Source organism: Mirounga leonina, unplaced genomic scaffold (assembly GCF_011800145.1).
Source record: "Mirounga leonina isolate KUSES-001 unplaced genomic scaffold, KU_Mleo_1.0 Mir_114, whole genome shotgun sequence".
Taxonomy (NCBI): Eukaryota; Metazoa; Chordata; class Mammalia; order Carnivora; family Phocidae; genus Mirounga; species Mirounga leonina.
The window spans coordinates 23802006-23816343 of NW_023270265.1; the positions used below are offsets into that span (position 1 = coordinate 23802006).

The 14338-nt window shown below is 48.9% G+C and overlaps 1 protein-coding gene across 1 annotated transcript; it reads right to left on the bottom strand.

Annotated features, from left to right (window-relative positions):
* Positions 1–962: 962 nt before the first annotated feature.
* Positions 963–3171, bottom strand: FRAT2 (FRAT regulator of WNT signaling pathway 2). The gene has a single exon (XM_035026289.1). The coding sequence runs from the start codon at positions 3140–3142 to the stop codon at positions 2360–2362; it is 783 nt and encodes a 260-aa protein (XP_034882180.1). The 5' UTR covers positions 3143–3171; the 3' UTR covers positions 963–2359.
* Between the last annotated feature and the right edge of the window lie 11167 nt (positions 3172–14338).

The window sequence follows — 14338 nt, forward strand, 5'->3', positions numbered from 1 at the left end:
AAAGGCTAGGGACAGCTTGTGCTCATGGTGGCTGAAGTTAGTGAGGGCAAGTTGTACACATTTGGGAGACAGATATGGGCCCCCTGGGAGGAAGGGACCGTGGTGGTGCCAGGAATCAGCCATATCATTTTTTGAACATGGAAGTTATCTCAGACATCCAGATCTTCATTTCATCCTCTCAACTACCCTGTAAGTAGTATTGTTTTATTAACGAGAAGGAAAAAGCACAGAGCAGTGACTTGCTCATTATGACACAGCTGATGAGTCGCAGAGCTGAGTCAAACCCAGTCACTGAGTACCAGCTTTCTCCTGCAGCCCCAGCGTGGGTGAGTGGTGGGCAGGCCAGGGAGGAAGAGGTGCTAAGCAGGACAGGACCTAAAGGAGCTGGCTGGCAGACCTCTGCGCTGGACCAAGTAGGAAGGGACTCAAGAGTTCCTTGGGGAGGTTGGGCCTGAGGACAGGAAAGCTTCAGTTAACCTAACCCCTGCATGTTCTAACCAAGCCATTTACAACTACCAAATGCATGGCTGTGAAACTGTTTTTCCTTTCCTAGCCCATAGCTCAACACTGGGTCAGTGGCGACAGAGGAAACAGGATGGCTTTGCCTGTGCCCTCCCCATTCTTCACACACAAAAATCCAGATGAAAACCACTTCCCTCCACACCACAGCGAGTCACCGGGCCTCTGCCCTCCAGCCTAGAAAACATTTCTGGAATATGTTCTTATTTCACAAAGGGAATGGAAGCCCATTCAGCAGGTTTCAAAAACCTGGACTTAATCCGCTGATCTCGTGGAACATCAACCCGGAAACAAGGAAGGACGGGAGCCCTACCGATGTTCAATGCTGAGCAAAGCTGGCTCCAGCCATTTGCCCAGGTGCCCCTGAGGACACTCTCCATTACGAAGATATCCCCTATGTGTTTTTCTTTTCCCCGCTTTCCACCAAAAAGCCAAAACCACGCTCCAAAACAAAAACCAAATTTATTCAGCAGACATTTTAATTAAGAAATCCTATAAATCAGGACCACAACAATTTCTGACACTCCGGTGCGAAGTGTACGTCAATAGCTACATCTGGAGGATGAACAAGCCATTGAATCTGTTTTTTAAAATTGGTTTAGCTACCTTAAGTTTGGGGGTGGCACTTCACTTAAAGTGCCGTCAAGTTTCACAAGGGTAAAGCCAGCGGGTTCTCCTCTCGGAGAGTCACATTTTAAACACGGTTTCAGTCACTCACAAGAAGAGCTGGTGACAGGAGGAAACTGTGAGGGATGAGGACCCACAAAGGCTCAGGCCCACGGCTCCACAGACGGCCAATACAGAGCAGAAAAACTGCCAGGGTCTCATCTATCCCATGCAAACACCAGGAAGGGTGGAATAAGAAAGTCTGGCTGGGGGGACAGGGAGACTGTTTATGACTTTCTGAGAAAGCTCATGGCATGGCCAAGAGTGGCCCGGAGAGAGGAGGAGGAGGAGGAGTTCTGGGAAGAGGAAAACAGAAAAAAAAAAACCCAGAATCACTCTCCCCATTTGTCCCTCTCTGCCTCTGTGTGTCCTCAGCAGACTCAAAGCACAGACAGCGCTCTTCTTGGAGCAAGAGAAAGAAAAGACATAAGGGTGAATTTAGCTGTCCCAGGAACCCCACAGCCTTCCGCGCACAGCACACTGTGACCTTGACCCACAGGTGGCAAGGTCAAGTCAGTTAAAAGTCCACATTCAACTCCAACTCTACCCACCTTCAAAATTCTCCACCTCCCTCTAACCCACTAACAGGAGCTCCATCTCCCACAGCCACCAAACACCAATTAGGTGGGAAGAAGGGGGTGATGGCAACCCACCCACCAACAAGCTTTTACATTCTTCTTCCCTCCGGAATTTCTTTGCACAGCCATTGTAGCACCATTTTCACTAAGCTCTTCCACCGGAAAATAAAGAAAATGTATGCGTATCATTAGTTTTCAAGTATTGTTATAAAGCCCTGGCGATATCCGCCCCTTGGAGCCCAATCTTTAAACAATCCAAGCACACGCCGCCCCCAAGGGTTAAGTCAGGTACAGGTCGATGCAAGTAGCTGCCACAGTTCTCCCAGTTTATCCCAGGTCCTTGGCCCCGAGGTGGCCGGGGAAATTCTCACGCGGCACGTCTGCGCCCTGGCCGGTGCATTTCACACGCTCTTGTTCTCCGACAGCCTCGCTGGGGCCAGTTAACTTCTCGCCTTGAGGTCTCTCCCCAAGCGTCTCCCCGCAGCCTGGGCGGTCGCTCCCAGGACGGCGACGGCGGCTTCAGCTCTGGCCTGGGGAGGGCAGGACGCTGTTGGGTCTGCGCATTGGCGTCCTCTTCCTCCTCCTGGGGCCCCGGGTCAGTGCAAGGCGCCGGAGGGCTGCACGGCGACAGGGTCCGGTCCGCTGCGGCCGCCTCCGGGCCCAGAGGCGCCCGCGGGGCTCGTGGCTGCCACGGCGGCGACGGCTCGCTGCAGCCTCCGCACCGCCTCCTTGATGAGGTTCCCCGAGAGCACCAGCTGCTGCAGGAGCCGGTGCGGGTCGTCGTCGCCCGTGCGGGATTCGGGTTGGGGCCCGCGTCGCTGTTGCAGGCGGCGGGAGGCGGCGGCGCCCCGCAGCCAACCTCGCCGGCACGGGCCCGACAGCGGCTGCGGGGCGCCCCGCTTGTCCGCTCCCGAAGGCCCGTCAAAGCCGGGCTGAGGGGCCAGTGGGGACAGCGCGCTGGGGCCTGCGGCGAGCTCGGCCACGAAGTAGGGCGCAGCCCGGCCCCGCACGCGGCCGCGGTCCCCGAGGGCGCAGCGCAGAGCCCCCGGGGGCGCCGGGCCCAGCGGCTCGGCCGGCGCCGGCGGCAGAAGCAGCGGCAGCGCCGGGGGCCGGGCCTTGTCCGCCCGCACGGCCGCCGGGGGCCGCGGGGGCTGCAGCGGCGGCCCCGGGGGCGCGCACGGGGAGGCCGGGCTGTCCTGCGCCGCGTCCAGCTGCAGCGTCTCGCCGATCTGGGCCACCAGCAGGTCCACCTCGCCCGAGCCGCCCAGCGTCACCGACTGCTCCAGCAGGAGGAAGCTGTCCTCCTCCTCCTCCTCCTCCTCTGCCTCCCCCTCCGCTTCCTCGCCGGCTTCCTCTTCCTCCTCCCTCCGGCACGGCATGGCCCCCCGCCCGGGCACCCGGAGCTCTGCGGCCGGCGCTGGCGGCCCGGCGGCCGGCGGGGCTCGGTGGGCCGCGGCGGCGCGGGGCGCGGGGCGCGGGGCTGAGGCCGAAGCGGGGGCGGGGGCGGGGGCGGGGGCCCGGGGCCCGGGGCGGACGCGGAAGCGGGAGCCCGCCAGGCACTCGCGCCGCGCGCCTGCAGCCGCGGGAGCCGGAATCCTACCGGCTCGGGTTGATTTGTAAACAATGGGTGACGTCGCCGCCGGGCCCTACCACCGCGCCGGGCGAGGGGAGGGGGACGCGCGAGCAGGGGCCGAGTTGCGGGTCGTGGCGGGCAGTGCAGGGCCGCGGCCGGAGCCTCCTGGCGTTTGCTCTCGGTACCTACCTAGGAGGGCATCCCGGGAGTGGGGAGAGCTGCGTACTTCCTCGGCCCGGTAAGCAGCACAAGAGAACGCCGACTCTGAGGTGGTCTGGGTTGGTTTCTCCCACTCGCGGACACACCCACCCACACACCCAACGCCGCCTCCGCCGCTTCCTCGCTCCCCACGTGTCAGCAACGCTGGGGCCCGCCCGCTCCTCCCCCGCGCGCCCGCAGTCACCCGGACCTGGCGTAGTGGGGGAGGGGCGGGCTCCGCCGGGGGTCCGGCTTCGGCGCGGTGGGGGCGGGGAAAGGAGGAGGGAATTGGGGAGCAGAGAGGTCACTGCAAAGGGGGGCAGGTTCGTTACAGGGTCTGGTCTCTGAGACTTCCCCTCTGCGTTGTCTTCAGGTCCCCACGGACACTGGGAGGGAAGGACGCGCCCCCACGCAGGGCTAAAGAAGAGTTGATTTTGTTCATTAAAAAAAAGTTAAATAGAAATATAGGACGGTGGGGGAAAAAAAATCTCTCATAATCATAGGACTCAGGGCGCCTGGGTGGCTCAGTCGGTTAAGCGTCTGCCTTCGCTCAGGTCATGATCCTGGAGTCCCTGGATGGAGTCCCCGCATCGGCCTCTCTGCAGGGAGCCTGCTTCTCCCTCTGACCCTCTCCCCTCTCATGTGCTCTCTCTCATTCTCTCTGTCTCAAATAAATAAATAAAATCTTTAAAAAAAAAATCATAGGACTCAAACATGTTCACATTTAATTTTTTTTCCCTTTCCAGCTTTTCTTTAGCAAAGTGTATCCTACAAACAACCACACATACAGTGTTAACGCTTTTCCACTTCTCTTACACCATAAATGGTGTTCTTGTTATTGCATGCACTTTGAAAACCTATAATGATTACAGAAGTTTCCATCAAGTTGCTGTTCCATAAATTATTTAACAATTCCTTTAGCGTTTGCTGTTTACCAAATTTCACCACTCTGAGTGTGTGACTAACATTTCTTTTCGTAAAACTTTTTCCATGTTCATGATTCTTTTCCTAAGACCATATTCCCAGGAGTGGAATTTTAGGTCAAATGATATGGATATTTTAAGGTTTCTGATAAACGTACCAAACTACTTTCCAAGAGTTGAGTACATTTATTCTCCCATCATTGTGTTGAGTATTAAAAAAAAAATTTTTCTGATTTCATAGGTGAGACTGACATCTCCTTTGTGTTTTCATACCTTTGATGTTTAGTTAGGTAGAGCACTTTTCTAAATGTTAACCAACTGTACTTCCTTTTTTGGTGAATTGTCTGTTTCCTAGTAAATTTTTCCTCTTGAGATTTTCTTATGTATTTGCGTGACTCTTCTATACACCAGAAGTTAAGTTAACCCTTTTCTTTCACATTTTGCTCTATTTCTTCAGGTTTTTGTTGGCCCTGTACAGTCATTTTTTTCCTCTACTAAAACTTAACAAATTTTATGTAGCTAAATCTACAAAATCCCTTTCCTTGAGACTTCTAACATAATGCTAAATTTAGAGTCTTGTCTCCAGAAAGTTATTAAATATTCAGTTCTAGGGCGCCTGGGTGGCTCAGTTGGTTGGGCGACTGCCTTCGGCTCAGGTCATGATCCTGGAGTCCCAGGATCGAGTCCCGCATCGGGCTCCCTGCTCGGCAGGGAGTCTGCTTCTCCCTCTGACCCTCCTCCCTCTCATGCTCTCTGTCTTTCATTCTCTCTCTCTCAAATAAATAAATAAAATCTTAAAAAAAAAAAATATTCAGTTCTATTTTCCTTACTTTTTTTAATGCCTTGTGGTTGTGCGTTTTTGTTTTTTTCAAATCCATCTGGGATTAATTTTGGTCTTTGGTGTAGGGAGACGATAGAAATTTTTTTTCCCCCAGAGAGTTTGCTGGTCTGGCCTGTATGTCTTCATTAGAACAGAGGTGTGTGGGCAGTATGAACACAAACTCCGTCCCCGTGAGCTCCTGGCTGCTGGTTAAGCTGAGGGTTGTGAGGACTGGGTGGGACTGGGAATATTTTGATCAGTCTGCTGTGTGGAGTCAAAAGAACCCTGAACAGGTTGTACGAAGATCTAGATTGAAGTCTCTCATTCCTGCCACGTCCTGGGTGTGTGGCTCCTGGCAAATCAGTTTACAAGTGTTTTCACTTGTAAAATAGAAAAATAATCCCTGCCCTGCCTCCCTCTGAGGATTGTTTTCAGGATCAAATGAGATAATGGGAACAGGCTTTGTCAGGCATTACACAAATGTAATGTGGGATTAGGTCCAATGATTTACTAACAGAGGCCTGGCTCAAATCCAGCAATTCCCCCAGGAAAACGGCTAATATATTAATGATAAATGTTCCCCCTTGCAGCCCACTGAGTAAAATGGACCCTGAAGGCATTGCTTCCTTCCATTTATCCTTGAATTCTGCCTCCTGTCTACCCTGACTTGCGCTTCTTTGAGACCTTCTGAAGTCAGCCCAGAGGCTCCCAAGTCCCGAGGTATGTCACCACAGCTAGTTTTGCAGGTTTTGGGGACAGATCCTTTCCCAACTGGCAGCCTTCCTCCTCCGGCTCCGTGGAGGGCTCTGAAGACACACTTACTGATGAGGATTGGAAGCCATTCCCCCCAGAGAGAGCGATTCTCATTTTCATTCTGATGGTACTTATGGAGAATTTCAATGGGAATAAAAATTAGGGGAGGGTTTAAGGATTTCACTAGAGTTAAATGGTAATTTTTTTCCCTCCTCTCTGTAAGATGATGCCTGCCTATAAATAGAGAAAAGCAGTTTTATGCTCCATCGACTTTAAACCTTAATGGAGCTGGTGTAGCTATTGTCTCTAACCCAGCATCTCTGGGAGTCGGTTCTGTCTTCTTGTCAGGGTAATTCCCATAGTGTTCTTAGTACTATAGGAAATGGAGCTTTGAGATGACATTCTTTTAGAAATCTTCCCTTTGTAATGTTGCTTTTGTGTGAAGATTGCTATGTAAATATGCCGGGGCTTGGTTATTATACTCTTCATTATAGAGATGAATTCATTAGAGAAGACCAACTCCATTTTCTGGGGGCACTTCTCTGGGGAGCTCTGAGAAAAGGAAGTGCTGTGCTGGACCAGTGGGAGGCAGAGAAACGCCCTGGATTAGGAATCAAAATACAGGATGCTAGAGAGGCTCAGATGCAATTAAAAGTAATGAGAGGGCATCAAGAAAGGACGTGATGATGATGGTGGCTGCCTGCCTGGAGAGAGATGCACACAGAGGGTATTCAGAACACCCCGTGGAAGGGCACAGAATTCAAGGGTTTTCTGCATTAGTCTGCACTGAAATATTCCCCAAGGATTTGCTTTCCACATGGACTTTGCTTTCAGTTACTTGCTCTCAGAGATACCAGCTGGGGTGCAGTGGGATGGACACTAGGCTTATAATCCCATCTGGATCCAGAAACTTCATCCTTCTGTGCCTCAGATTCTGAATGTGTAAAATGGGGGATGATCCCTTCTTTACAAAAATGTTATATGGCGGGGCACCTGGGTGGCTCAGTTGGTTGGGCGACTGCCTTTGGCTCAGGTCATGATCCTGGAGTGCCGGGATCGAGTCCCGCGCATCAGGCTCCCTGCTCAGCGGGGAGTCTGCTTCTCCCTCTGATCCTCTTCCCTCTCATGCTGTCTCTCATTCTCTCTCTCTCTCTCAAGTAAATAAATAAAATCTTTAAAAATAAATAAATAGGGGCGCCTGGGTGGCTCAGTCGTTAAGCGTCTGCCTTCAGGTCAGGTCATGATCCCAGGGTCCTGGGATCGAGCCTCGCATTGGGCTCCCTGCTCAGCGGGAAGCCTGCTTCTCCCTCTGTCTGCCACTCCCCCTGCTTGTGTTCCTTCTCTTGCTGTGTCTCTCTCTGTCAAATAAGTAAATAAAATCTTTTAAAAAAAAAATTAAATAAATAAATAAATAAAAATGTTATATGGCATGAGAACATGTATGGAAAGGCTAAGCACATGGGCCCTAAGGGGTGACATTAGAGTTAGGCTCTGGGGGGTAGAAATAATATTAGTGATGTTCAAATTAAAAATAAGGCAAATTCTAAAAAAAAAAAAAGGCAAATTTTGTGGGCCATCAGCAGACAATGGATAGACAAATTGTGGCATATCCATACAGTGGAATATTACTCAGCCATGAAAAGGAATGAAATGCTGATATGCTACGTTATGCTAAGTCAAAGAAGCCAGGCACAGAAGGTCGAGTATGGTCCAGCTCTATGGAACATCCAGAAGAGGTAATTCATAGAGCCAAAAAGCAGATTGTTGGTTGCTTAGGTCTGGGCGGGTGGGAATGTGAGAGGCTACACAGAGATGGCTGCTAATGGGTACAACGTTTTCTTTTGGGAAGCTGAAGGTGTTTTGGAACTTGATAGAGATGGTAAGTACACAACACTGTGGGTGTACTAAACATCACTGAATTGTACGCTTGCGCTCTCTCTAAAATAGATAAATCTTTAAAAAATTTTTCCTTGGACAAAACTAAGTTCCGATAACAGAATAGCGACTGCCAAGGGTTAAGGGAGGGGGTTGGAGGGAGGCTGAGGGGAGCTCAGGAGAATTTTGGAGGGTGATGGAACCATTCAGTATCCTGATTGTGATGACGGTTACATACATCTATATATAGATCTTAAAATTCAGAACTGTACATTGAAACAACAAAAGAAACCATGAACACACATGCACCTTATGGTGGTGGTTGCGTGGGGGTACATGTTAGTCAAAACTCAATGAACACTTAAGATGGATGAATTAATCATATGTAAATTATACCTCAATAAGGTTGATTTTTATATTATTTATTTATTAGCACAAATAGGGGGACAGGCAGAGAGAGAAACCCTGCTGAGCATGGAGCCCGACATGGGGCTTGACGTGGGGCTTGATCCCAGGACCCTGAGATCATGACCTGAGCTGAAGTCAGATGCTTAACTGACTGAGCCTCCCAGGTGCCCCAAAAAGGTTGATTTTTAAAAATTTGCCTTGGAACATGAAGGCCATAGGCCCTATGAATTTTCTGTCAACCACATCGTAGTAAGTAGGAACCATGACAAATGGGCTGCTGGCCATGAGCCAGCCTGGGCCTCGTGGGGAGAGAGAAATGGGCATGTTTGCCACAGCCTGGGGCTCACTTTGGGAGGCTGTAACCCTACCCATTCTATCACCTGACACACTGAAGAACACCTACAGTGTCCCAGGTACAGTGCCTATTTCTAAGGCCACATAGCAACAAACACTGGAGGCAGTCCTTACAAAGCTTAACAGTGTGTGGTGGTCAAAATAATGGCCCTCCAAGATGTCTGTGGTCTAATCCCTGGGGGCCCTGTGAATATGTTACCTTACATGGCAAAGGGGACTCTGCACATGTGATTAAGTCAAAGATCTTGAGATGAGGAATTTATCCCAGATTGTCCAGGTAGGCCCCATGTAATCACAAAGGTCCTTATAAGAGGGAGGAACAAGGGTCAGAGGCAGAGAAGGAGACTGTGATGGCTGGCTTTGAAGATGGAAGGGTCTGTGAGCCAGGGAGTGCAGGAAACCCTTCACACTGGAAAAGGCAAGGAAACAGACCCCCGCCCCCTGGAGCCTCCAGAAAGGAGCATAGCCCTATTAATACCTTGATTTTAACCCAGTAAGACCCACTTGAACTGTGGAAAAGACACTAGAACTGTAAGAAAATGAATTTATGTTGTTTTAATCCATCAAGTGTGTGGTAATCTGTTACAGAAGCAATAGGAAACTAATACACGTTCTAACGCAGAAAAATGTGTAAAAAACCATGATTGTACTCTACCTTCAATATGGGTTATAAAAGGATTGGCTTCCAAGCGTGGTGGTTCAACCCCAAAGGAGCAGCTCCACCCAGTCATAATGAGTTAGGAAATACTCAAGGATGGTGTGGCAGTGTTCACAAAAACCCATTCCTTCTTCGCTGGGAACACAGCTAGAATATTGCTCAGACCCCGTTGCAGTGAAGTGTGGCCAAATGACAGAGTTCTAGCTCATGAAATGTGAGCAAAAACAATGTGTGCTGACCCATGAAAACCTCCCTTATAGGACCATCCGGTGCTCCCTCCCATTGTGCAGACAGTCTGTCGATGCCTGGGGCAATCTTGGGGAAGATGGCAGCCCCCTCCCTCACCACCATCACACGACATCCGGAAATACCAATCCAGATTGTCAGGAGAACCTGAAAACGATTTTGTGTTAAACACGGAAATTTTGAGATTTGTTACAGCAAATGGCGTCACGCTAATCAATAGAGATGGGGACAGGCTAAGAGGGGAGAGAGAAGTGGGGAGAGTAGCACACCGAAGCAACTTGGAAAAGCTCAGGGTGCCTGGAACCGAGTGGCAGAGGTGAGAAAGGGACACGTGAAGGATAGGGATGCTGCGCTGCAGAGCACTGTGTCCACTTGTGGGCACAAGTGAGTGAGGGGACCTGATTTGCATTTCCAAGAGGGCAGTACCCGCCCCCCCAGGAGGCAAACCCCAAAGGAGTGAACACGAAGGCCAGATGCCTGTTCAGACTGATGGCAAGTCGAGGCCTCCCTGTGTGAGGAAGGGCTCCACGGTCCGGATGGGTGCAGCCCAACCCCTTCCTTCTCCCACACAGCAGCCCCATGTCACCCTGGCCTTCCTCCCAGGGACACAAGTTCCATTTCCCAAGTCTCACAGGCCCTGTGTTTCACAGAATCTTGGCGAGTTTGTCCTAGAAAGGGCAGGTCGCTTCAAGTAGGCCATTCTGGGTTTCCCTCCCTGAGTAGCTTTGCTTCTGGTTTTGGGGGGCAAAGGGGGCGGGATAGGTGAGTCCATGCATCTGTAGACCCCGACCTGGTAAGGACACTTGAGGCCTTCTCTTTCCCATTTCAGATTCCTGCCTGCAGATCTCAGGCCCTCCTTGGAGACATTGCTGGTCTCATCCACAGAACTACATGACCTCATTTGGAAAAACATAAATCCTGCCCCCCTTCCTGCCCATTTGGAAATGCAGACTTGAGGACACTGTCTAAATTCATTCTTAGCTGTTTCCGGCCTACATCCCTAGGCCGAGTGAGCTGTGCGTGGCCTCCAGCTTCCCTCTATAGTCGTGACCACCTTTAGCAGAGGACACCGGGTTGGGAGTTGGTGAGCTGGGTTCTAGTCCTGGTTCTTCTAGTACCTGGATGCTGAGAAAGGTAGCCCCTGCTCTGGGCTTCAGTGGCCCCATTTGCAAAGCAAGGGCTTTGGACTCGATTGCTAGAGCATTCCCTGGCTCTAGGAGACTGGGTGGCACCTTGGCTGATATCTGGGCTCATAATTTCTTGAGCTTTCTCATATTCCTCTGACAAAATTAAGATGGCCAGAAGCTAGTCCCGAAAAAGATGATGAGGGAACAAGTGGACTTCTCTGTGCTTTTTACTCTGTTTCCAACTCTGTAAAATAGACATAATAAAAACATCTAATTCAGGATCTATTTTAAGCAGGAAAGGAAGAGTCAGCTGCACCTTGTGATCAGCTTCCCAATCCCAAGGAAATGATGGCCCTTCCCTCATCATCCAGGCCCACTGAATGCACACTTCTAGATACCTACTGGCCTGGATTTGGGGTTCGTTCTTCTCTCTCTTTTACTATGTAGTTTTATTTTTTTTAATGGAATTCTTTTTTTTTTTTTTTTTAAGATTTTATTTATTTGTCAGAGGGAGAGAGAGCACAAGCAGGGAGAGCTGCGGGCAGCATCAGCGGGAGAAGCAGGCTCCCCGCTGAGCAAAGAGCCCGATGCGGGACTCGATCCCAGGACCCTGGGATCATGACCTGAGCGGAAGGCAGACGCTTAATGACTGAGCCACCCAGGCATCCCTACTGTGTGGTTTTATTATTTTCTTTTTTCTAGCGGTCTTGCTGTATATTTGGCTTTTTTTTTTTTTTTTGGCTTTTATTATATAAATTTGTGGATGTAGATGGGCTATACATTTAAATAAACAAAAACTGCTGTCTCCCCAAAAGAACAAACAAAACTTGCAAGGTTAAATTAGATAGGAGTTTAGGTAATGATATCTAACACTTATTTGTAATTAATATATGCCATGTACTGAGCTTAATGCTTTACATATGTTTTATTTTATCCTTAAAACAAATGTATGAGGGGGCGCCTGGGTGGCTCAGTTGGTTAAGCAACTGCCTTCGGCTCAGGTCATGATTCTGGAATCCCGGGATCGAGTCCCACATCAGGCTCCCTGCTCAGCGGGGAGTCTGCTTCTCCCTCTGACCCTTCCCCTCTCATGCTCTCGGTCTCGCATTCTCTCTCTCAGATAAATAAATAAAATCTTTAAAAAAAAAACAAAAACAAATGTATGAGTTAGATATTCTCTCTGAGAATATTATCTCTGGGGAATAGAGAAGTAGAAGAAGCATCCACGGCCACACAGCTCACAAGTGTGAGACTGGATTTAGATGACCAGTTACCACAGTGTGGCTGGCCTCTCTTGGTTTTAGCATCGGAAGTCTGGTCCTGGGAAACCCCCCTAGGCCCAGGCAAGCCAGGACAGTTGGTCACAACTCAGGGGTTCTCAGCGTATTGTCTCGGGGGACATTCTGCAATGGTAGTTTTTACGATAATAGCGGTCATTATTATTTATATTACAATTATTACCAGGTATAACTTTTTAACCTTTCACTCTCTTTTCCACCATAATATCCCTAAGAAAGTATTATTAGCCAAGCCACTTCCCATGCTTACAGGAGGAGGAAAGGAGTTGATTTAAGAGTACCAGGGTGAGGGGCGCCTGGGTGGCTCAGTCGTTAAGTGTCTGCCTTCAGCTCAGGTCATGATCCCAGGGTCCTGGAACCAAACCCCGCATTGGGCTCCCTGCTCCGTGGGAGGCCTGCTTCTCCCTCTCCCACTCTCCCTGCTTGTGTTCCCTCTCTCGCTGTATCTCTCTCTGTCAAATAAGTAAATAAAATCTTAAAAAAAAAAAAAAAAAAAAGAGTACCCAGGGTGAAGGGTGCCTACGTCTTACTTTTAACCAGAACTGACTTTTCTGGCAAGACAGGGCTCCCTGGAACCTCCTGCTTTGAAAATCAACTGGCCCAGGGGCACATGGGTGGCTCAGTCGGTTAAGCGCCTGCCTTCGGCTCAGGTCATGATCCCAGGGTCCTGGGATCAAGTCCCACATCGGGCTCCCTGCTCCGTGGGAGGCCTGCTTCTCCCTCTCCCACTCCCTCTGCTTGTGTTCCCTCTCTCGCTGTCTTTCTCGCTTTAAAAAGAAAAGATATCACTAAGAAAATAAAATACCGTAAGTTAATTAAAAATTGGCAAAAGATTTGAATAGACATTTCACTAAAGAAACACAAATGGCCAATAAGTACACAGAAAGATGCTTGATGTCGTTAGTCATTAGGAAAATGCAACTTAAAACCACAATGAGATTCCGGTGTACACCCACTAGAAGGCTATTAAAAGAGACAGACAATGCCAACTGTTGGCAGGGATGTGGAAAGATAGTAGTCCTCAGACATGCTGGTGGGAACGCAAAATAGTCAGCTACTTTGGAAAACAGTTTGGCAGTCTTAACTTTTTTTTTTAAGTAATCTCTAAACCCAACATGGAGCTCAAACTCATGACCCCGAGATCAAGAGTCACATGCTCTACCAACTGAGCCAGCCAGGAGGCCCTGTTCAACAGTTTCTTAAAAGATTAAACATAAACTTAGCATATGACCAAGGAATTCCACTCCTAAGACTCAAGAGAAATGGAAACATATGTCCACACAAAGCCTTGGACGTCAGTGTTCATAGCAGCATTAGTCATAACTCCAAATTGGAAACAATCCACATGTCTGTCAACTGGTCGGTAGATAAACAAAATGTGTGTGTAGCCGAACACTGGAATACTAGTCAACAATAAAAAGAAATGAAGTACTGACATGTGCCAAAACATGCACGAATCTCAAAAACGCTATGCTAAGTGAAAGAAGTCAGAAGCTAAAGACTACACATTATATAATTTCATTTACATGAAATAGCCAGAAAAGGACAATTTATAGAGACAGAAAGAAGACCAGTGATTGCCTGGGGCTGGGGCATGGGAACAGAGAGTAACAGAGAGTAACACCAAAGAGGCATGAGGGAACTTTCTGGGGTGATGGAAATGTTCCAAAATTAGAGGTGGGGAATGTTTGCACAATCTATAAATTTACTAAGAACCATAGAACGGTACACTTACAACGGGTAAATTTTATGGTAAAGAAATTATATCTCAGGGGTGCCTGGGTGGCTCAGTCAGTTAAACATCGGCCTTCGGCTTGGGTTGTGATCCCAGGGTCCTGGGATCGAGTCCTGCATCGGGCTCCTTGCACAGCGGGGAGTCTGCTTCTCCCTCTGCCTACAGGTTCCCCTGCTTATGCTCTCTCTCTCTCTCTCTCTGTCAGGGGTGCCTGGGTAAAGCGTCTCTCTCTCTGTCAAATACATAAAATCTTAAAAAAAAAAGAAATTATATCTCAATAAAGCTGTTAAAAATGGTTGTAAGGGAATTTATTGGTTCAATAAAAGAAAACTCTAGAGCTGTGGTGTCAGTCTGATCGTCCCCAGCCCCACAGGGCTACTGAATGCTTGAAATATAGGTAGTCCAAATAGAGATGTGTTGAGAGTACAAACTGGATTTCATACTTAGCATGAAAAACAGAATGGAAGATATTTCATTACTAGTATTTTACGTTAATGATCATTTATAAAAATGATACTATTTTGGATATTAGGTTAAATAAAATATATGATTAAAATTATTTCACTTCTTAACGTGGCTACTAGCTAATTTACATAGATGACTTACA